The sequence below is a fragment of the Sitophilus oryzae genome, unplaced genomic scaffold, assembly GCF_002938485.1.
Source record: "Sitophilus oryzae breed Bouriz unplaced genomic scaffold, Soryzae_2.0 scaffold_30_pilon_pilon, whole genome shotgun sequence".
NCBI classification, from domain to species: domain Eukaryota; kingdom Metazoa; phylum Arthropoda; class Insecta; order Coleoptera; family Curculionidae; genus Sitophilus; species Sitophilus oryzae.
In genome coordinates, this window is record NW_022146874.1 from 335,463 (window position 1) to 361,405 (window position 25,943).

A 25,943-nucleotide genomic window follows, 5' to 3' on the forward strand; every position below is an offset into this window, starting at 1 on the left:
ATAATGCATATATTTTTGCATAAAAACATTTGATATTTATTCTTTGTTATATTATTTAATATATATATATATATATATATATATATATATATATATATATATATATATATATATATATATATATATATATATATATATTTTTTTTTTTTTTTTAATTTTATATATAAATATTTATGCCATAATAATTATTTTATAGATATCTCATAAAAGTATTATAAATATTTTAAATAATAATATACTTAAATAAATAAAAAATATTTATTCATTACATAGCTATATGTATAGCTAAAAACATATATTAATTAAAATATTATCTTACATAAATCTATATATCAATTTAGTACATTCAATAAAAAAATTAAATTATAAAATACTACTGTATTTACATTTATCATTTTAATAACTATATTATATAGTTTTTTAATAATAATTATTGTTTAATAAGACAATAGTTATTTTCTTTATTTATTTAAAAAATATTTCTTTTATTGTAATCATATAATTAAATGTTTACAACTTAAATATAAATGTATTATTTTATTAATTATTATTAGAAAATTAAATATTCTTATCAAATTTTAACAATTAATAAATAAATCAAGTTTTTAATAAATTCAACGTTTGTGTTATTAATAAAATGTATATCATTATATTTTTATACTAACAATGAAACAACAGATTTCACCGCTATTATATCAAAATTTCAACATATTATTTTTTTTATTTATTTTTATATAGGTATATATACATTTATAACCATATTTTTATATAAACTATAACATATGTATACTACAAAAAAAGATATTATTACAACAAATATGATATAATCCAATAAAAAAACAACTTAAAATATTTTCAAAATTATGGTGAAAGATTTTCTAAATTAATTTGATAATTTTTTTACAATTATACAATATATATTCATTTTTGTATAAAAACGTTAAATAGTTATTTATTGTTATATTATTTGTTATAAAATATATTTTTTTTAATTTTATATATAAATATTTATACAGTAAATAATTTTTTTCTAGATATCTTATAAAAATATTAGATAATAATATACTTAAATAAATAAAAATATTTATTCATTACATAACTAAGAAATATATATTATTTAAAATATTATCTTACATAGATCTATACTTCAATTTAGTACATTCAACAAAAAAAAATTAAATTATAAAATATTACTGTATTTACATTTATCATATTAATTATTATATTATACATTTTTTATTAATAAAACAATAGTTACTTTGTTAATTTATTTAATAAATATATTTTTTTATTATAATCATATAATTAAATATTTATAACTTAAATATAAATATATTATTTTATTAATTATTATTATAAAATTAAATATTCTTATCAAATTTCAATAATTAATAAATAAATCAATTTTTTAATAAATTTAGCATTCGTTTCATTAATAAAATGTATAACATTATATTTTTATATTAACAATGAAACAACAAATTTCACTACTATTAGTGATTATATTAACATATTATTTTTTTTTTATTTTTATATATACATATATACATTTATTACCATATTTTTACGTAAATCATAACATATATATATATATATACTATAAAAAAAATATTATAACAATAAATATGATATAATCCAATAAAAAGAATTTAAAATATTTTTGAAATTATGGTGAAGGATATTTCTAAATTAATTTGACAATTTTTTTACAATTTTACAATATATAATGCATTCATTTTTACATAAAATCATTAAATATTTATTCTTTGTTATATTATTTGATATAAAATAATTTTTTCTCAATTTTATATATAAATATTTATGCTGTAATAATTTTTTTATAGACATTTCATAAAAGTATTACAAAAAATTTTAGATTATTTAAATAAATAAAAATATTTATTTATTACATAACTAAAAAACATATATTATTTAAAATAATATCTTACATAAATCTATATATCAATTTAGTACATTCAATAAAAAAATATATTTTATTAATTAATTAAATTTATTTTTTCAATTTATTTAAAAAATACTTTTTTTTTATTACAATCATATAATTAAGTGTTTATAACTTAAATATAAATGTATTAATTTAATAATTAATATTATAAAATTTAATATATTCTTTTCAAATCCTAATAATAAATAAACAACTTTTTTAATAAATTTAACATTTCTATTCTTAATAAAATATATATCATTACATTTTTATACTAACAATGAAAAAATAAATCACTGCTATTTATAGTGTTTATATCAAAATATTAACATAATATTTTTTTTATTTTTTACTTTCTTTTTTTTATTATAACTGATAAGTATATAAATAATTTTATAATTTACAAATGTTCCAAATAAAGATAAGTAATACATTTATAAATTTATATATTAATAACACTTATATATGTATTTATAATTAGCAAAATACAATATGATAAAAAACTCAACAATAACAATAAAAGGAATATTTTTAATAATTATTTCTAAATTCGACGCCATTTTTTTTCGATCACACGGTATATTATTTAATTTTTATTATTATATACTATTTTTATAGGTTCTTTATAAGTTTGTTTAAATTATTTTAAACAGAATAATTTTAAACTTCTTTAATTAGTCAATTAAAATTTTAAGTACTTTTTATGCTCCTTCACCAATATATTTTAAAACTTAATATATTACTTACATTACGTGTACTTTTCAATACAATTCCTTAAATATATATTTCTATATTTTTTAAAAAAAATTCCATGGGGCATAAACATTTCTATCAAACATAATACCCTTAAGTAATTTAAACAAATCTGTTTCCATTTTTTAAAGTAAACTTGAAACCATTAACATCTAAATTTTGTCTTACACCATATATTAATCTATAAAAATAATATTAATTATTATTCTATTTATTGAATTTATAATTATTTAATGAATATAAAAAATCAATAAATAATTTTTTTTCAGAATGACGAAAACAAAGGTTAACGGTAAAAATTCCTCCTTGAATAATAATTCACCATCTTCTTCCATAATTATTAGTAAAAGAATTACCCGTAGTTCAATTAAAAATAAAGAATTAAAAGTTCATCTTAATAGGCTTCAAATCAATATAAATCAAACTCAATCTTCTTCTAATATTTCTAAAGAACTACGGGTAATATTAGAACCTCTTAATTTTAATCTTCATCATTTAACTCCCTTGACCGTTAACCTTACACGTTTAGAGGACACACCCAATGTAAGTCAATTAACACCAATTAAGACTCGAAATTGGTCAAATAATTTGCGTCGCGTTAAAAATAAAAACAAAAATATTTTGGCAAGTTCACAACAAAATCCACCTCTTCAAAATTTGCGTATTAATATAAACAGATTACCGGATATTAATCAACAAACTCAACACGATCCCATCATTGAACAACAACCGCTTCAAAATTTGCGTATAATTTTAAATAGATTACCGGAAATACCACAACCGACAAACGTAACTAACGAACCACCGAGGAGGGCTCCGGTAATCACTCCTCAAAGATTAACGTGGCAACAACGTATGGCTCTTAACAACATAAATAGAAACGTAAGACCAACGCGATCATACCGTGATGGTATTACAGTTTCCGCGGCGGAGGTGGAAGAAATTTGTGCAAATCGGGTACATAACTTAGGCCCGATGGATATAACATGCCTCCATTGCGGTGCGATGTTCTTCCCAATAGAACGTCATGCCGTCAAAGGAGTAAGATCTTGGACATGTTGTAAGGGCGGTAAAATCGTGTTACCGCCTTTACGTCCGATACCTGCAGAATTGATTGAATTATTCACCGGAGAAGGAGAATGGTCCAATCAATTTAGGGATAAAATTCGGTTCATCAATGGTTTGCTAGCGATGGCCTCCTTTAAAACGTCCGTTCCGGGAGATGCTGAGAACCAAACTGGCCGTTGTTTTGCTATCAGCGGTCAGATTTTTCATTTTACCAATCCTCTACCAAATACTCAAGATTTAACCGCTCCTAGGTTAAATCAATTTTATTTTATTGACGTCGGTGAAGCTATCGCTAAGCGTGGGACATATATCGAAGGACAGGTCGACAGAACACTAGTCGATAAAATCGAACGTGTTCTTCGACGCGTTAATCGGTATATTAACGCCTACAAAACCATGGCCGAGGTTATTCGCGAAATACGAACGGAATCGCGAACATCAGGTAGAGGGGATATACTAAATGATGTTGTTTTGGCGTTTTGCGATAATATCAACGAAAAACGTCGAACACATCATTTACCAGAGAGTCGTTCCGATATTGCGGCTCTTTTTATCGGCGAAGACCCTCCGTTTGACGTCGAATTAAAAATATATCCTCGAGTGAGCAATATAACATCCGCCCAGCCACTCAGAACACCAAGACCTACCGATTCTGTTCAGACAGAACTTGACGAGGAAACTTTGGAGGAACTCTTTCAGTCGCAATCGCAAACAAGACCACCACCGGCTAATCAACAACACCACCAGTTGAAAAATTTAAATAAATTAGCTGATCCGATGGTATACCCGTTGTTGTTTCCTGAAGGCGACGACGGTTATACTCTCGAGCTAAAAATGTCTGACGGGGTAAGTCAAATTACATGTCGGCAATTTTATCGCTACAGAATGCAAATTCGCCGAGGATTTAGCGCCATCCATTCGGGACAAAAACTGTTCCAACAATATCTTGTGGACGCCTGGTGCAAAACCGAAGCGAATTATCTTTGGTATCTTAAACACCATCAAAAGAAATTCCATCTCACCTCAGAGAATTCGCTTCGGCAGCTGCGCAATTACCAACAGGCGCGAGACGGCGAACAACAAACCGTCCCGGAACGTATCGGCAGGCCCATCATTCTTCCAACTACTTTTCAAGGTGGGCCACGTAACATCCAACGCCGATTCCTTGATGCGATGGCGATAATAGCACGTCATGGAAAACCAGATCTTCTGGTGACCTTTACGTGCAATCCCGGGTGGCCTGAAATTGTCGACAACCTCGAAAGGCATCAGAGATGGGAACATCGTCCGGATTTGGTGTGTCGAGTTTTCGAAGGAAAACTGAAAGAGTTCCTTCAAGATTTCACAGACCGACAACTTTACGGACGCGTACTCAACTACCACCTCGTCGTTGAATTTCAGAAAAGAGGACTTCCACACTCCCATATCGTCTTTACGTTCGTTCAAGACGATAAGATACACCACGAACGCGATGTCGACGCTTTAATATCGGCATGCATTCCCGACGAGACCCAGCAACCCCTACTTTATAGCAGGGTTGGGTCTCATCAACTTCATTATAAGTGTGCTTCCGAGGGGGATAATGCACCTTGTATGCGAGACGGTATATGTCGCTTTGGCTATCCGCATTCCTTTTGTAGCGATACAGAATTTAATGCGGGTAACAATCAACGACCCAAATACCGTCGACCAAACAATGGCCGTATTATCCTACTTGCGAACGGGACTTTGCCGATAGACAACCGTCGCGTCGTCCCCTACAACTCTTACGCGCTCGCAAAATATAACTGCCATATAAATTTCGAAGTTGTATGGGCAGCGGCCACCATCAAATACTTGCATAAGTATTTCATGAAAGGATGGGATCGTGTATCTATCGACGTTAACGACGAAAATAGTCGCGTTGACGAAATGCATCGTTATGTTGGGTGTCGGTACGTTAGTTCGACAGAAGCGGCCTGGAAATTGTTAGAATTTGACATTTTCAAAAGGTCGTTCTTCTCCCCGTACATTTACCGGGCTACAGAGATATTCTGCATGACAACGATCAGGATAATTTAACTGCTGAAAAATTAAATGTTTTATTAAATAAAAAATCTAAATTAGAAGGTTTTTTCGAACTAAATAGAAACGATCCAGATGCTAGGCGACATTTTTACGTAGATATACCCGAATTTTATTGCTGGAATGTAAAAAACGCTAGATGGACCCGTCGTACAATAAAACAGCCCGTTATAGGAGCAGTATGTGACATACCACCGTCCGAATCACAACTGGAGAAATTTTATCTAAGAATACTGCTCCTTCATACTCCAGGACCTACATCATTCGATGATCTATTAATGATTAAAAACGGCGACAACGTGGAGATGTGCGCCACATTTAAGGCGTGCACAAAAAGGAATTTGTTAAGGATCGGTGACGAATATGATCGATGTATGCGCGAAGCGATCACCAAAAAGATGACATGTCGTCTTAGGAGATTATTCGCAACATTATGTTGTATCATATCCGATGACGATCTTGCACAAATTCCGACTCTCTGGCAAAATTACAAGAAGGCAATGATTGAGGACTATATCCGACGTGGAATGAGTGTCGAAGATGCGACTCGTAGGTGTATCATTTACATCAATAACATCTTAGATCGCTGCAGAACAAAGACCATGTCATTGGCTTCATTTGGAGTTCAAGATGCCATCGATCTTGGACTCAACAATAGAACGAACACCACCGATCCCATTGACCTTGATACTGCCATCGAAAATGAAGACTATAATAACGAGGAAGGGTTAAATCGTCCGATTGTACCTCTAAATCCTTATTATAGTATCGACAGTTTCAATCAAGATCAAGCCAAGGCGTTCGCGTTAATCATAAATACGATGGTCAAATTTAACGACAATATTCTTTTGCCTGCCGAATATTACGAGCAGTTAAATTTAAAAATAGCTTTCAATGAACTACAAAAACATTGCGATACTAATTTATTATATTTAGATGGTCCCCGCGGAACTGGGAAAACATTTTTATATAATGGTTTGTTACGCTTTGTCACGACCGAACTAAATTTGACTACCGTTGCAGTTGCGTGGACCGGCATCGCAGCCAATTTACTACCCGGAGGACGGACGGTTCATTTAGACTACCGTTGATTTTAACCGACCATACTGTGGCTGGATATCCCCTTGAAAGCCATCAGGGCAAGCGGTTAAAACGTGCCGCTCTAATTGTGTGGGATGAAACGCCCATGACTCCCAGGTTTGCGATAGAAGCTGTCGATAGATATCTCAAAGAACTGACCGGAAGACATGACTTGCCTATGGGGGGAAAATGCGTCATTTTTGGTGGAGACTCGTCAAATCCTTCCGGTTGTAAAATTGGGAGGAAAGATGGCAGTTATAGATGCGTCTCTAAAAAATTCACATCTATGGCCGAAAATGACACTCATCTCTCTAAAGACAAACGTGCGATCCGTTCAATCTAATGCCACGAACACCATTGGCAGTTCCACTAACACCAGGACAGAATTCGGTGGCAGTTATAGTGATTGGCTTTTGTGCCTCGGCGAGGGAAGGCTGCCTTACGCTACGGTCGTTACCGGTGCTACACCAACGGGTCTTCGAAAGAGACAAGTCATATCAACAGCGGCTGTTGCAGCTATTGCGACAACCATTGGTGTAGCCGTCGATAATTCGACTATGCCAGCTAATATGGCGGTCATTCCTCGTGATTTGGTACAAATTCCCCCTTCGCTATTGGTCAATTCGATCGAAGATCTGGTTGAATTTGTCTTTGACACTGGAATTTACGATGGCAAACGAGCTATTCTTTGTCCTACCAACGCAGCTGTAAATGACGTCAATAATTTTATTTTAGATCGTCTAGAAGACGAATGCACCACCTACGTTAGTATCGACGATTACGTAAATGACCCATCTGATTCTTTTTCTATAAACATGGACCTCATTAACTCTGTTGATGTCCCGGCTTTACCGCCACATAAGTTGCGGTTAAAAAAGGGAGCTGTGGTGATGTTACTTCGTAACATTGACATCGCGGCTGGTCTATGTAATGGAACTAGAATGATGATTGTTAATTTACAAGAAAATTTCCTAGAGTGTAAAATTCTATCTGGCTCTTCTATAGATAAAGTAGTGTGGATTCCAAAGATTCACATGAAAGCCAGAGATAATATTTTACCAAATGATATTGATCGGTTTCAATTCCCTGTTCGTCTTGCCTTTTGCATGACCATCAATAAATCCCAAGGCCAAACTTTCGATAAAGTCGGTATTTATCTTAGAGCGCCATGTTTCAGTCATGGCCAACTCTATGTGGCCTTTTCGCGAGTTGGTTCTCCTGACCAAATTCGCTGTTTGATTAACGAAACACCAGAACAGGGGTGTTTCGGTCGAATTTCGTCCCGCCGATACACTTCGAATATTATTTATTATGAAATATTTAGTAATCGAAGTGATCAAATTCCCATTGTCCGTGAAGTGATACCGACTATGGATACACCCCCTATCGCCCCTACGACTATTAAAAGAAAAACGCCAATTCCCCCCACACCATCTAATAGTCGTAGAAAAATTCCGGCATGCAAAAGGAATACTTCCCAAACCACCATCAATGTTCCTCGCACACCTTCACCATCTCGTCAAGCCACACGTCCCCGACAAGTCCCCTTAATGATTAGGTCCCCCATAAGTAATAAAAGTGGCGATGACGATAGTGACGACGACATTGATGATTCCTATGAGCCCAAATCGTCTATACCTCCACCATTCCATACCGATTACGAATTAAAACAGCGAGAATCTCGTGGCGAAATCGCTGGCACTTCTGGCCTATATTTATTAAAACTTCACCAACCTAATATCAGAATATTGCAAAATATTCTTCTTACAAGTCCGAAGATTTAATGTTCTTCATTAATTCCACCTAAATTTAGTCCCCATATTTCAACTGATAACGATCATTTCATTTAGTAAAATATTGTTTAGTCATGTTAACAATCTCTGAAGAAAGTAAATAATAACACTCTTCATAACGATATACCAAATTATTTGACCATTTTTTTAAAATGATGTATATAATTTAATATTTTCCTATATTTTTAATATTTTTTTTAATTATTTAATAATTTTAATCAAAAATAAATTTATTTTTTTATATATCTATGTTTATACTAAACATTTATAAATTTTAATAAACAAACTATAAAATTTATATATTACTATATTTTTAATTTTTTATATCAAATCAAATACACTAAATTATATAAATGTCATTTTTAAATTTGAATTATTCTTTTATGATCTAAATTTAATTTACAACTTTTAAAGCAAATCCATATTTTCTACATTTTTCCAAGAAGTTAATATTAAATTATATACATCATTTTCACCATTACCCGATTTGTGACATTTTTTTATTTATTAATATTAATATTACATTATAATAATTATAAAATAATTTATATAAATTTAAAAATAAAATCTTTTTCTTAAAAAATTCTTTATTATAAAATATTAAGATTCTTAATACAAATATTAATATAAAACTGTTTAATTATTTTCTAAATTTTGCTTTAGATTTAAACTTTAACATATCAGTCATAATAAAATCTTTATTATAAAAAAATTATTAAAATTTTATTTTTCAATCTTAAAGTAATTTTAAACTCTTTAATTTTAATATAACAAAAATTAATTTAAAAATTCATTGTAAAACATATATAAAAATATACCTATTTATCCTATATGATTAAGATATATTTATTATTATTTTAAATAATAATTTATCTTTTCATTTCACAGGCTATGACATACCACCGATTTGTGACTTCACCCGATTGTGACTACATTTTATAATCAACAAGTTTTTTTAAATTACACCTTTTTTTATATATATATGTACGTACTAATATTAATATTACTAAATAATTATTTATAAATTTAACATATAAAACTTTTTGATTATAAAATATATATTCCTGATAACGACCTACACATTTATCATTACACAAACTACACTTCTTATATATAAAAAAAACATAAAAAATCCAAAAAAAATATAAAAAAATTAAAAAATCCAAAAAAAATATAAAAAAATTAAAAAATCCAAAAAAAATTAAAAAAACATAAAAAACTACAAAAAAACACCTAACTCCGCCAACATTTTTTATAAATGTTGCCGGTCCCAAGCCCGGATAAAGGAGGAGGGTTGTGTTATTTTTAACATTTTACCTAACAGTATACTATTAATATTAAATTATATCTCTTTCCTATGTATACAAAATATACATTATTATATAATTACTTAATTTTAATTTTTTATATATAAAAAAATTACAATATTATAACTTTTATAATTTGTGAAATTTATACAAACTTTAATATCAAAAAATAGTTATTAAGCTTTTATATTGTTTTATTTTAAATTTATTAATAATAAATTTGATTTTTTTTTAATTTGGACTTTTTATTACATTTCCTTTTAACATATAATATATAATAAATGTAATCATTATAATTATTCTATTAAAATAAAATATTCCACAAATTTTACATCATTGTTTTTTCTTACCACCTATAAAATATAAATTAATTCCATATATTTACTTTTATTAATTAACTTACAAAAAAGTATCCTTATATTCGAAATAAATCCATTTTTACATAGTTAAAAATATAACTGTTTCATAGTATCACTTTATTATTTCATATTTATTATAATCCAATTATTATATTATGCTCCATTCTAATACATTTATAAATATAATATTTTCTCATATCTCCATTACTATATATTTGCTTCTCTTGCTATAAAAATTTATTTATTAATATTGAATATTAAGTTTTTTTAAATACATACTTATTTTAAAATTTCTATATCTTCTTGATTCTTCTATATCTCCTTGATCTACATATAATTATAGTAATTGCTATCCTTTTTTTCCTTTAAAAGTCATTTTAATGTTAAGCCATTTTTTTTCAATTATTATAGTATACTACAATCATTATGTATCCATATAATATTAAAATATGATTTAATTTTTATTCAATATTTTCCTCCCCTTATTACTTCTTCCCTAAAAAAATAATAAAATTATTACATTTATTATATTATGTACAGAATTAATAAATACCTAAATTTATCACTAAAATTTATTCAATAAACACGGTAAGTATTTACATATTTTTTCTATTAAATAACATTAATTTCTTCTTTTAATCCAAAATTCATTTTAAAACGTCCATTTTCCATATATTTTAATAAAAATAATTTCCAATTTCTCTTCCGATATAAATGTTCTTCTATTGTCATATTTTAACTATAAACATATAAAAATAAATATTAAATAATTGTTTTATATAATTACTTACAAATTTACAATGTTTTTACAGTTTTCTCTATATCAAGCATCCAATATTATTAATTTATTTAAAAGTAAACAAATTGATTGAAAACCTGCTAATAACATACATAATTCTTCTTCCATGTTATAACTAATTATATCTATATCCGTAAAAATCCATCGTCTTCTCAATTTAAATTAATCGATCCCGTTAAATAAACAACTAATCCACCTTTCAGCTATCCATCCATGCATAACTAAAAATATATAATTATTATAATAATATTGGAAAATACTGTTAAACATTCTTCTTACATTAACAATTATCTTCTTTTACCATAATACATTTAGTATCGATAATATTTTTGCTTCATTTTAGAAACTATTGTACCTACATTATTTTGTAATGTTTTGACTGAATATTACTTTAATAGAACTATAAATTTTAAAATTTTACATCAGTTGAACATCTATATATCGTTTATTACCTATTAATAAAATCCGACATCACAAACTATCATAACTTTATTTTTGTCTCGATTAAGTCTTCATCAAAATATTTTTCTTCTACTTCGACTAAATCTTCATTGATTTGTTTCCTAAAAATATTCTCAGTTAAGTTCTAAAACTTCTTGTAACACACATAAACTATTTTAATTACTCTTTTTTATCAAGTAGCTCCTCTTTATTCATACAAAGTAACATCTCAATACCATACATCATATATATTTGAACAGCTAATGACAACACTTTTATGTGATATTTTAACTGAATATATCTATAATAGAACTATAAATTTTCTAATTCTATATCAGCTGAACATCTACATATCGTTTATTATTAAAAAAACTTAACTATTATAGGCAAAACTTTCTTGATTTTTAATCCTTTGAATTATGTCAATCCATTTCCATTTATTCCGCATTTATCTAAAACAAAAATTATTTATCATACATATATATTTAATACCTTTTTAAATACATTGTATAATATTAAATAACAACAAATAAAATAATTAATGTTTATTTTATGAAAAATAAATATAACCTAAAATTAAATAAAATTTGACATTATTGATAATATCCATAGATTTATAATGTAATAACATTTAAAATAGAGATGAGGCATATATATCGATCATTTTCAATATTTTCTTTTTAAACAAATATTTCTTGCATTTTAACTATAAACATGTATAAATAGAGAGAAAATATATTAAATATTTCTGTAAGTTTGAAATCGGAAATTTATTTTTTTCATATATTTTATAATGTAATTTTTATTTTTAGACATAATCTATTTGGAAAATATAAAAGATATGTCAGAAAATATACTTACGTATATGTTCATGTTGTAAAAAAGAAAACAAACAGCTGATTTACCAACCAGATATAACTGATATCTTGCCACTATTATGAATAAAACCAAGAGAATTAGAATTAATCATTATTACAATAAAATATCAAATTGTTTTATCATAAACAGATATATTCATTAAAAGATATAGAAGAAAATATAACTACATTAATATTATTATAAAGCAAAAATAATTTATAACACCTGCTTTTTGATTTAGTGCAATAATTATTGTGACATAATTACATGTGTTATAGAAAAAAAAATTATAATAATTTTTTTCAATATATATTTTTCAATATTTTTTTTTCTATAAATAAATTAATATTAATACCCTTTTATTATAAATTAAAAAAAAAATATATCTGTGAATATTAAAATATCGTTATTTATTAATATATTTTTATTATATTTTTAAAAACATTTAATAACCATACATAATTTACATAATTATATATATAATTTAATATAAATGAGTATCTAATTATATTAAATTAACTATTTTTAATTATATCAAATAATAAAAACAAAAAAATACTCATCTCTAATGTGTCTTCAACTCTAATTAATCAGTGCCATCTATACCATAAATTTGAATCTACCCTTATCTGTCATTAATAGCGTCTCTTCGTCTTGATTTGCGAGGGAAAATTAGTGTTAATGTCCTCTTCTAGAAGTTTCTCAATGTTTTATGTTAAATTTTCAATAATATTTCCTTAATTTCGATTCTTGGAATCCTGCAGTCTACATAGAGATAAGGTAGAATTATTTTATATTATTATATTTTGTACAAAACAGTTCGAAACGAACTGTTTGTAACAAGAAATAATACGACCTTCTTTAATATCATAATATCACATAATTACTTAAAAAATATAAATTTAATGTATGTTACAATTCACTATACACATATACAACTCACTGTAACTGCCTTCCAGTATCATCAATATAGTAAAAAATCAGTATCGATAAAATTAATCTCAAGAAACAACTTGGAAGTTTGGAAGGCAATTACACTAGTGTACACTAATCGGCATAGCCTTCAACAAACATATAACCGTATACATCAATGTTTACTAGTATAAATTGCTACACTAGACTTTATTACAAGCTGTATAACTGTCATCCAGTATCATCAGTATGATAAAAAATCAGTAACAATGAAATCAATCTCAAAAAATTACTTGGAAAACAATTATACTAATGAACACTAATGTAGAAATTTACATTAATATACATAGTGTATACAGATACAACTTTATTGAGGATTGTGCCAATTATTTTTTCCTTTTTTTTAATATAATATTATATATACATTTATTGCTATACTTTTATGTAAATCATAACATATGTATTATACCCAAAAAAATGAATATACAAAATAAATATATATTTTTTTTTTCAGAATGGCGAAAAAATAGGTTAACTGCAAAAATCCCCTCCAGATTTCCACCCCAAATTCAACTACATCTTCTAGAAATTCTCCTCCAGTAACAATTAATAAACGCATTACTCGTAGTTCCACTAAAAATAATAGAGAGTTAAAAATTATTCTTAATAGGCTTCCTGACATCCAACCTCAACCTTCATCTTCTAATATTCCTAAAGAATTACGAGTAATATTAGAACCCCTTAATTTAAATAACTTTCCTCATTTAACTCCATCTTTGCGTGTTAACCTAACAAGATTGGACAATAATGTAAACGTAAGTACACCATCTAAATCTACGGCTATACCTGTTGAGAAAAATACACTAAAATCCTTTTCTATTTGTATCGATATGTACATTCCTATTACCACATTACTACTGACAATTGACATAAAATAGTGAGATATGCTTCAAGTAATGCATAAGATAAATAGTTGTTAAACCACTGCGTTTTTCTTAAAAGGTTATGGGCCCAGAGCACCCAAAGGACACAGAGCATCCAGAGCAATAAAAAGGAATTGATGAAAATAAGTAAAATCCCAGGAATTTGCGAGTTTTTCAAAAGTAAGGTTAGTCAAAAAGATCCAAGGTTTAATATAAATTAAAAAGTACAAATTCTAGATTTTACTCTAGAGATAACCAGAGACAGTATACAAATTATCAAGGCTATGATAGAGGTAATTTTCATAGAGGTGCACTTCATCATTCCAATTATGCTCGAAACCATGAAGATGTAAACAATGTACCAGAAGTGGACAGAAAAGTTTGTTTTCTAGGTGAATCTAAATCTAACACCCTATTGGTGAAAATAAATAGAATCCCAGGTATTTGAAAATTTTTCAAAAGTAAGGTTAGTCAAAAAGATCCAAGGTGTAATATAAATCAAAGTACAAATTCTAGGTTTTACTCTAGAGGTAACCAGAGACAGTATACAAGTTATCAAGACCATGATAGGGATGGTTTTCATAGAGGTGCACTTCAACATTCCAATTATGCTCGAAACCATGAAGATGTGAACAGTGTACCAGAAGTGGACAGAAAAGTTTGTTTCCTAGGTGAATTTAAATCTAACACCTCATTAGTGAAAATAAATAGAATCCCAGGAATTTGTAAGTTTTTCAAAAGTAAGGTGAGTCAAAAAGATCCAAGGTCTAATATAAATCAAAGTACAAATTCTAGGTTTTACTCTAGAGGTAACCAGAGACAATATACAAGTTATCAAGGCCATGATAGAAGTGGTTTTCATAGAAGTGCACTTCATCATTCCATTTATGCTCGAAACCATGAAGATATAAACAGTGTATCAGAAGTAGACAGAAAAGTTTGTTTTCTAGGTGAATCTAAATCTGACTGTGAGGTATCAAAAGAAAGTAATTTAAAATCTTATATTGATTCTGGTTGTACCGATCATATGGTTAATGAAAAATCTTATTTCACTGATATAATAACGTTAACAAAATCTATAAAAATTGCTGTTGCTAAAAATGAAGATTTTCTATTGGCCATAGGTATTGGTAATATAAATATTATAAGTTATGTAGATAAACGGAAATATAATTGCACAATCAATAATATTTTATATGTACCAAAATTACGAAAAAATCTATTAAGTGTCAAAAAAGAAAAAATTATTATTTCAAGAGATGTAAAATTTAATGAAAATTAATTTGCTTTTAAAGATAAAAGTGTAGATGGGACAAATAATGAAAATGGACAAATAATTTGCGTCGCGTTAGAAATTCAAATAAACGTAATATAAATACTCCACCATCACAAAATATGACTGCTTTTGGAGAACATAACTATCCAGAACAACTAAGTCAAAATTTGCGTGTAATTTTAAATAGATTGCCAGTTAATAATAAATTACAACACGATCCCATCATTGAACAACAACCGCTTCAAAGTTTGCGTATAATTTTAAATAGATTACCGGAAAAAACACAATCGACAAACGTAACTAACGAACCACCGAGAAGGGCTCCGGTAATCACTCCTCAAAGATTAACGTGGCAACAACGGATGACTCTAAACAACATAAATAGAAATGTAAAACCAACACGAACATACCGTAATGGTATTACAGTTTCCGCGGCGAAGATGGAAGAAATTTGTGCAAATCAGCTACATAACTTAGGCCCGATGGATATAACATGTCTCCATTGCGGTGCGATGTTCTTCCCAATAGAACGTCATGCCGTCAAACAAGTAAGATCTTGGGCATGTTGTCAAGGCAGTAAAATCGTGTTACCACTTTTACGTCCGATACCTGCAGAATTGATTGAATTATTCACCGGAGAAGGAGAATGGTCCAATCAATTTAGGGATAAAATTCGGTTCATCAATGGTTTGCTAGCGATGACCTCCTTTAAAACGTCCGTTCTGGAAAATGCTGACAACCGAACTGGCCGTTGTTTTGCTATCAGCGGTCAAATTTTTCATTACACTAATCCTTTACCTAACACTCAAGATTTAACCGCTTCTAGATTTCTTTATAAGTTTATTTAAATTATTTCAAACAGAATAATTTCAAATTTCTTTAATTAGTCAATTAAAATTTTAAGTACTTTTTATGCTCCTTCACCAATATATTTTAAAACTTAATATATTACTTACATTACATATACTTTTCAATACAATTCCTTAAATATATATTTCTATATTTTCTAAAAAAAATTCCAGGGACATAAACATTTCTATCAAACATATTACCCTTAAATAATTTAAACAAATCTGTTTCCATTTTTTTTAATAAACTTGAAACCATTAACATCTAAATTTCGTCTGACACCATATATTAATCTATAAAAATAATATCAATTATTATTCTATTTATTGAATTTATAATTATTTAATGAATATACAAAATCAATAAATAATTTTTTTTCAGAATGACGAAAACAAAGGTTAACGACAAAAATTCCTCCTTGAATAATAATTCGCCATCTACATCTTCTTCTATAATTATTAATAAAAGAATTACTCGTAGTTCAATTAAAAATAACAAAGAATTAAAAGTTCATCTAAATAGGCTTCCAATCAATCTCAATCAAACTCAATTTCAATCTCAATCTTCTTCTAATATTTCTAAAGAACTACGAGTAATATTAGAACCTATTAATTTTAATCTTCTTTATTTAACTCCTTTGCACGTTAACTTTACACGTTTAGAGGATACACCCAATGTAAGTCAATTAACATCAGTTAGAACTTGAAATTGGTCAAATAATTTGCGTCGCGTTAAATATAGAACTAAAAATATTTCATTTAGTCAACAACAATCACAACAAAATCCACTTCTTCAAAATTTGCGTGTAATTTTAAATAGGTTGCCGGATATTAATCAACAAACCCAACATGAACCCATCATTGAACAACAACCGCTTCAAAATTTGCGTATAATTTTAAATAGATTACCGAAAATAACACCGAGAAGGACTGCAGCCATTGTTAAGCGTAGGACATATATCGAAGGACAGATCGACAGAACACTAATCGATAAAATCGAACGTGTTCTTCGACGCGTTAATCGGTATATTAACGCCTACAAAACCATGACCGAAGTTATTCGCAAAATACGAACGAAATCGCGAACATCAGTTAGAGGGGATATACTAAATGATGTTGTTTTGGCGTTTTGCGATAATATCAACGAAAAACGCCGAACACATCATTTACCAAAGAGTCGTTCCGATATTGCGGCTCTTTTTATCGGCGAAGACCCTCCATTTGACGTCGAATTAAAAATATATCCCCGAATAAGCAATATAACATCCGCCCAGCCACTCAGAACACCAATATCTATCAATTTCGTTCAGACAGAACTTGACGAAGAAACTTTAGAGGAACTCTTTCAGTCGCAATCGCAAACAAGACCACCACGAACCATTCAACACCACCACCAGTTAAAAAATTTAAATAAAATAGCAGATCCGATTTTCGAAAGAAAACTAAAAGAGTTCCTTCGAGGTTTCACAGACCATCAACTTTACGGACGCGTACTAAACTACCACCTCATCGTTGAATTTCAAAAAAGGGGACTTTCACACTCCCATATCGTCTTTACATTCGTTCAAGACGATAAAATACACCACGAACGCGTTGTTGACGCTTTAATATCGGCATGCATCAACTTCATTATAAGTCTCAATCAACGGTCCAAATACCATCGACCAAACAATAGCCGTATTGTCTTACTTGCGAACGAAACATTGCCGATAGACAACCGTCACGTCGTCCCCTACAACTCTTACGCGCTCGCAAAATATAACTGCCATATAAATTTCGAAGTTGTAGGAGCTGCGGCCATCATCAAATACTTGCATAAGCATTTGATGAAAGGATGGGATCGTGTATATATTGATGTTAACGACAAAAATAATCGCGTTAACGAAATTCATCGTTATATTGAGTGTCGGTACGTTAGTTCAACAAAAGCAGCCTGAAAATTGTTAGAATTTGGCATTTTCAAAAGATCGCACTCTGTCATTCTTCTCCCCGTACATTTACCAGGATACAGAGATATTCTGCATGACAACGATCAGGATAATTTAACTGTTGAAGAATTAAATGTTTTATTAAATAAAAAATCAAAATTAGGAAGTTTTTTCGAACTAAATAGAAACGATCCAGATGCTAAACGACATTTTTACGTAGATATACCCGAATTTTATTGCTGGAATGTAAAAAACGCTAGATGGACCCGTCATGTAGCAAAACAAACCGTTATAGGAGCAATATTTGACATACCACCATCTGAATCACAACTGGAGAAATTTTATCTAAGAATACTGCTCCTTCATACTCCAAGCCCTACATCATTCAATAATCTGTTAATGATTAAAAACGGTGACGACATGGAGATGTGCACCACATTTAAAGAGGCGTGCACAAAAAGGAATTTGTTAAGCATCGGTGACGAATATGATCGATGTATGCGCGAAGCGATCACCAAAAAGATACCATGTCGTCTTAAGAGATTATTCGCAACATTATGTTGTATCATAACCGATGATGATCTTGCGCAAATTCCGACTCTCTGGCAAAATTACAAGAAGGCAATGATTAAGAACTATATCCGACGTAGAATGAGTGTCGAAGATGCGACTCGTAAGTGCATCATTTACATTAATATTATCTTAAATCACTGCAGAACAAAGACCATGTCATTGGCTTCATTTAGAATTCAAGATGCCATCGATCTTGGACTCAACAATAGAACGAACACCGCCGATCCCATTGACCTTGATACTGCCATCGAAAATGAAGACTATAATAACGAGGAAGAGTTACATCGTCCGATTTTACCTTTAAATCCTTATTATAGTATCAACAGCTTCAATCAAGATCAAGCAAAGGCGTTAGCGTTAATTGTAAATACCATGATCAAATTTAACGACAATATTCTTCTGCCTGCCGAATATTACGAGCAGTTAAATTTAAAAATACCTTTCAATGATCTACAAAAACATTGCGATACTAATTTATTATATTTAGATGATCCCGGTAGAACTGGGAAAACATTTTTATACAATGGTTTGTTACGCTTTGTCGCGACCGAATTAAATTTGACTACCGTTGCAGTTGTGTGGACCGGCATCGCAGCCAATTTACTACCCGGAGAACAGACGGTTCATAACACCTTTAGACTACCGTTGATTTTAACCGACCATACTGTGGCTGGATATCCCCTTGAAAGCCATCAGGGCAAGCGGTTACAACGTGCCACTCTAATTGTGTGGGATGAAACGCCCATGACTCCCAGGTTTGCGATAGAAGCTGTCGATAGATATCTCAAAGAACTGACCGAAAGACATGACTTGCGTATGAGGGGAAAATGCGTCATTTTTGGTGGAGACTTTCGTCAAATCGTGATTTGGTACAAATTCTCCCTTCGTTATTGGTCAATTCGATCGAACATCTGGTTGAATTTGTCTTTGACACTGAAATTTACGATGGCAAACGAGCTATTCTTCGTCCTACCAACGCAGTTGTAAATGACATTAATAATTTTATTTTAGATCGTCTAGAAGACGAATGCACCACCTACGTTAGTATCGACGATTACGTAAATGACCCATCTGATTCTTTTTCTATAAACATGGACCTCATTAACTCTGTTGATGTCCCAGCTTTACCGCCACATAAGTTGCGATTAAAAAAGGAAGTTGTGGTGATGTTACTTCGTAACATTGATATCGCGACTGGTCTATGTAATAGAACTAGAATAATGATTGTTAATTTACAAGAAAATTTCCTAGAGTGCAATATTTTATCTGGCTCTTCTATAGATAAAATAGTGTAGATTCCAAAGATTCACATGAAAACCAGAGATAATATTTTACCAAATGATATTGATCGATTTCAATTCCCTGTTCGTCTCGCCTTTTGCATGACCATCAAAAAAATCCCAAGACCAAACTTTCCATAAAATCGGTATATATCTTAGCACGCCATGTTTTAGTCATAGCCAACTCTATGTAGCCTTTTCGTTTCGCCGATACACTTCGAATATTATTTATTATGAAATATTTAATAATCGAAGTGATCAAATTCCCATTGTCCGTGAAGTGATACCGACTATAGATACACCTTCTATCGCCCTTACGACTATTAAAAGAAAAACGTCAATTCCCCCCACACCATCTAATAGTCGTAGAAAAATTACGGAATGCAAAAGGAATCATTCCCAAACCACCATCAATGTTCCTGGCATACCTTCACCATCTCGTCAAGCCACACGTCCCCTTAATAATTAGGTCCCCCATTAATAACAAAAGTGGCAATGACGATAGTGATGACAACATTGATGATTCCTATGAGTCCAAATCGTCTATACCTCCACCATTCCATACTGATTACGAATTAAAACAGCGAGAATCTCGTGGCGAAATCGCTGGCACTTCTGACCTATTTTTATTAAAACTTCACCAATCTAATATCAGAATATTACAAAATATTCTTCTTACAAGTCCGAAAATTTAATGCTCTTCATTAATTCTACCTAAATATAATCCCCATATTTCAACTGATAACGATCATTTCATTTAATAAAATATTTTTTAGTCGTATTAATAATCTCTGAAAAAAGTAAATAATAACACTCTTCCTAACGATATACCAAATTATTTGACCATTTTTTTTTAAATGATGTATATAATTTAATATTTTCCTATATTTTTAATATTTTTTTTTAAATTATTATTTAATAATTTTAATAAAAAATAAATTTATTTTTTTATATATCTATATTTTTTTATTAAATAAATTATATAAATTTAAATAAAAAATCTTTTTCTTAACAAATTCTTTATTTTGAAATATTAAAATGATTTTAATATAAATATTAATATAAAACTATCTAATTATATTGTTTTCTAAATTTTGCTTTATATTAACATATCAATCATAATAAAATCTTTATTATAAAAAAATTATTAAAATTTTATTTTTCAATCTTAAGTAATTTTAAACTTTTTAATTTTAATATTAACAAAAATTAATTTAAAAATTCATTGTAAAACACATATAAAAATATACCTATTTATCCTATATAATTATGATATATTTATTATTATTTTAAATAATAATTAATCTTTTCATTTCACAAGCTATAAAATACCACCGATTTGTAACTTCACCCGATTGTGACTACATTTTATAATCAACAAGTTTTTTTAAATCACACCTTTTTTTATATATATGTACATACTAATATTAATATTACTAAATAATTATTTATAAATTTAACATATAAAACTTTTTAATTGTAAAATATATATTCCTGTTAACGACCTACACATTTATCATTACAGAAACTACACTTCTTGTATATAAAAAAACCCAAAAAATATAAAAAATTAAAAAATCCAAAAAAAAATTAAAAAAAACAAAAAACTACAAAAAAACATCTAATTCCATCAACATTTTTTATAAATGTTGCCGGTTCCAAACCCAAATAAAGGAGGATTGTGTTATTTTTAACATTTTACCTAACAGTATATTATTAATATTCAATTATATCTCTTTTCTATGTATACAAAATATACATTATTATATAATTACTTAATTTTAATTTTTTATATATAAAAAAAATTACAACAATATTATAACTTTTATAATTTGTAAAATTTATACAAACTTTAATATCAAAAAATAGTTATTAAATTTTTATATTGTTTTATTTTAAATTTATTAATAATAAATTTGATTTTTTTTTAATTTGGACTTTTTATTACATTTCCTTTTAACATATAATATATAATAAATAATGTAGTCATTATAATTATTCTATTAAAATTAAATATTCCACAAATTTTAGAACATTGTTTTTTCTTACCACCTATAAAATATAAATTAATTCCATATATTTACTTTTATTAATTAACTTACAAAAAAGTATCGTATATATACAATATAAGTATTCGCTTATATTCGAAATAAATCCATTTTTACATAATTAAAAATATAACTGTTTCATAGTATCACTTTATCATTTCATATTTATTATAATCCAATTACTATATTATGATCCATTCTAATACATTTATAAATATAATATTTCCTCATCTCTCTATTACTATATATTTGATTCTCTTGCTATAAAAATGTATTTATTAATATTGAATATTTATTTTTTTTAAATACACACTTATTTTAAAATTTCTATATCTTCTTGATTCTTCTATATCTCCTTGATCTACATATAATTATAGTAATTGCTATCCTTTTTTTCCTTTAAAAGTCATTTTAATGTTGAGTCATTTTTTTTTCAACTATTATAGTATACTACAATCATTATGTATCCATATAATATTAAAATATGACTTAATTTCTACTCAATATTTTCCTCCCCTTATTACTACTTCCCTAAAAAAATAATAAAATTATTACATTTATTATATTATGTACAAAATTAATAAATACCTAAATTTATCACTAAAATGTATTCAATAAACACGGTAAATATTTACATATTTTTTCTATTAAATAACATTAATTTCTTCTTTTAATCCAAAATTCATTATAAAACATCCATTTTCCATATTTTTTAATAAAAGTAATTTCCAATTTCTCTTCCGATATAAATGTTCTTGTATTGTCATATTTTAACTATAAACATATAAAAATAAATATTAAATAATTATTTTATATAATTACTTACAAAATTACAATGTATTTACAGTTTCCTCTATATCAAGCATCCAATATCATTAATTTATTTAAAAGTAAACAAATTGATTGAAAATTTGCTAATAACATACATAATTCTTCTTCCATATTATAACTGATTATATCTATATCCGTAAAAATTCATCCCCTTCTATATTTAAATTAATCGATCACGTTAAATAAACAACTAATCCACCTTTCAGCTTTCCATCCATGCATAACTAAAAATATATATTTATTATAATAATATTGGAAAATACTGTTAAACATTCTTCTTACATTAATAATTATCTTCTTTTACCATAATATATTTAATTTCCATAATATTTTTGCTTCATTTTAGAAACTACTGTACCTACATTATTTTGTAATGTTTTGAGTGAATATTACTTTAATAAAACTATAAATTTTAAAATTCTACATCAGTTGAACATCTATATATCATTTATTACCTATTAATAAAATGTGACATCACAAACTATCAACTTTATTTTTGTCTCGATTAAATCTTCATTACAATATTTTTCTTCTACTTCGACTAAATCTTCATTGATTTTTTTCCTAAAAATATTCTCAGTTAAGTTCTAAAACTTCTTTTAACACACAAACTATTTTAATTACTCTTTTTTATTAAGTTCCTCTTCTTTATTAATACAAAGTAACATCTCAATACCATACATCATATATATTTAAACAGTTAATGACAACACTTTTTTGTGATATTTTAACTAAATATATCTATAATAGAACTATAAATTTTGTAATTCTATATCAGCTGAACATCTACATATCGTTTATTATTAACAAAACTTAACTATTATCAGCAAAACTTTCTTGATTTTTAATCCTTTGAATTATGTCAATCCATTTCCATTTATTCCGTATTTATCTAAAACAAAAATTATTTATATTACATATATATTTAATACCTTTTTAAATACATTGTATAATATTAAATAACAACAAATAAAATAATTAATGTTTATTTTATGAAAAATAAATATAACCTAAAATTAAATAAAATTTGACATTTTTGATAATAACCATAGATTTATAATGTAATGACATTTAAAATAGAGATGAGGCATATATATCGATCATTTTCAATATTCTCTTTTTAAACAAATGTTTCTTGCATTTTAGCTATAAATAATTATTAAATAATTGTTTTATATAATTACTTACAAAATTAAAATATTTTTATAGTTTTCTGTATTTATTATCAAACATCCAATGTCATCTGTTTAAAACATATCTTTAAATATTTTAAACAAATATAGAAAGAAGATTTACTAATATTATATATAATTCCTTCCATGTTATAACTGATAATATTCAATAAATTCATCGGCATCGCAATTAAAATGAATTGATCAAATTAGACAAGTAACAGATATGCCCTTCAGCTATTCTTCCATGAACAACTAGAAATATATATATTTATCACAATAATATAAAAACATAATATTAAACATTCTACTTACATTAACAATTATCTTCTTTTACCTTAATATATCTATTTTTGATAAAATTTTTACTTCATTTTGAAAATTATCTAAATCTAATTTTTTTCATATTTTGACCATATACCTATTTTTGATAAAATTAGAAATACAGCTTTATATTGTTCATTATTAATAAAATCTGAATATTACTATCACACCCTTTTTTTGTCTCAATTAGATCTTCACCACAATGTTTTTCTTCTGTCTCGACTAGATTCTTCTCGACTAAAAAATTCAATAATTTTTTCCTTAAAATATTCTATAAATACTAATTTCTAAAATTTCTTTTAACAAATACAAATACTTTTAATTACTTTTTATCAAATGCCTCCTCTTTAGCCATAAAAAGTAATACTTCAATATGATACAATGTAGACATTAATTTTATTCGAACGGTTAATAACAAAATTTCTTCAAGGTATTTTAACTATATATATCTATAATACAATCATATATTTTGAAATTCTATATCAACTAAACATCTCTGTATCGTTTATTATTAATGAAATCTAAATATTACCGTCAAAACTTTCTAATTTTTAGTATTTTTTCAATCCATTTCCAGTTGTTCCACATACATCTAAAACAAATATTACTTATATATAATATCTATTCAAATACCATTATATAATATTATACATACTATTAAATAATAACAAATAAAATAATATTTATTTTATAAAAAATAATTATAACCAAATATCAAATCAAAATTGACATTTTTCATAATAACCATAGATATAAGATGCAGTGACATTTAAAATAGAGATGATTCATATATATCGATCATAATATCAAAGTAAATTTATTTTTATTATAATTTTAATATAGATGTATTTTTTTAAATTTTAAACTATTTAATATTCTATTTCACTAATATTTTTTTTCTTTTAGACTTAATTTCTTTCAAATTGCATTTGCTTTTAATTTATTTTTACTATCTAATTTTATTTTCATTCATTTCAAACCTTTTTTCTGCTTTCAAACCAATTTTAAAAACCAAAGAACACTTCTCATACATTGCCCATTGTTCTAATAAATTACCTCACATTTTTTTTTTATTTTAAACTTTATTTCATTTAAATTACAATTGCTTTTAATTTATTTTTATTATCTTATTCTAATTTCTTTCCTATCAAATGTTTTATTTTTTTTTTAAATAAATCATAATCTATAAATCAAGGATTGTGGAGAGGAGAAGGGAGAAAAGAGAATCCCCCCTCCCCCCCCCTTCCGATATTATTGCATTAAATGTGTTATAATATATAGAATTTGTTTTATAAACTTTAAAAAGAACACAAATTCTAAAAATTTTCAAAAAAAAATCAACTCCAAACATCGGATACCTT

At 27.3% G+C, this 25,943-nt stretch overlaps 1 protein-coding gene and 3 long non-coding RNA genes across 8 annotated transcripts; 2 read left to right on the top strand and 2 right to left on the bottom strand.

Annotated features, from left to right (window-relative positions):
- The first annotated feature begins 2,968 nt into the window (after nt 1–2,968).
- LOC115884671 lies at nt 2,969–18,371 on the top strand. The gene is made up of 2 exons (XM_030903323.1): nt 2,969–4,487; nt 17,798–18,371. The coding sequence occupies exons 1-2, from the start codon at nt 2,969–2,971 to the stop codon at nt 18,361–18,363; spliced, it is 2,085 nt and encodes a 694-aa protein (XP_030759183.1). The 3' UTR covers nt 18,364–18,371.
- Nucleotides 10,256–12,208, bottom strand: LOC115884679. Of its 2 annotated transcripts, none has more exons than XR_004050594.1 (9): nt 12,180–12,208; nt 11,794–12,061; nt 11,621–11,731; nt 11,448–11,568; nt 11,161–11,389; nt 10,923–11,108; nt 10,649–10,865; nt 10,414–10,596; nt 10,256–10,363 (listed from the first exon to the last, which is right to left on the bottom strand). It is a non-coding gene; the product is annotated as an uncharacterized LOC115884679 (long non-coding RNA). The 2 variants fall into 2 exon arrangements; XR_004050593.1 differs by lacking the exon at nt 12,180–12,208 and adding an exon at nt 12,114–12,152.
- Nucleotides 13,048–15,436, top strand: LOC115884681. Of its 4 annotated transcripts, none has more exons than XR_004050599.1 (5): nt 13,048–13,247; nt 13,894–14,487; nt 14,540–14,763; nt 14,807–15,042; nt 15,086–15,436. It is a non-coding gene; the product is annotated as an uncharacterized LOC115884681 (long non-coding RNA). The 4 variants fall into 4 exon arrangements; XR_004050596.1 differs by having other exon boundaries at nt 14,819–15,042; XR_004050597.1 differs by having other exon boundaries at nt 14,819–15,042; nt 15,098–15,436.
- A 4,026-nt stretch (nt 18,372–22,397) lies between the features above and the next one.
- LOC115884680 lies at nt 22,398–25,280 on the bottom strand. Its single transcript, XR_004050595.1, has 12 exons — nt 25,238–25,280; nt 25,115–25,174; nt 24,909–25,031; nt 24,574–24,819; nt 24,275–24,513; nt 23,711–23,978; nt 23,542–23,650; nt 23,369–23,489; nt 23,082–23,310; nt 22,844–23,029; nt 22,569–22,786; nt 22,398–22,516 (listed from the first exon to the last, which is right to left on the bottom strand). It is a non-coding gene; the product is annotated as an uncharacterized LOC115884680 (long non-coding RNA).
- Nucleotides 25,281–25,943: the final 663 nt, after the last annotated feature.

What these genes read in the sequence shown, in the direction of transcription:
- LOC115884671 (XM_030903323.1), top strand. Translation starts at nt 2,969, where the DNA reads ATGACGAAAACAAAGGTTAACGGTAAAAATTCCTCCTTGAATAATAAT. An exon ending in GCAATCGCAAACAAGACCAC is followed by an intron (nt 4,488 to 17,797) that starts CACCGGCTAATC and finishes AAACAAGACCAC; the next exon opens with CACGAACCATTCAACACCAC.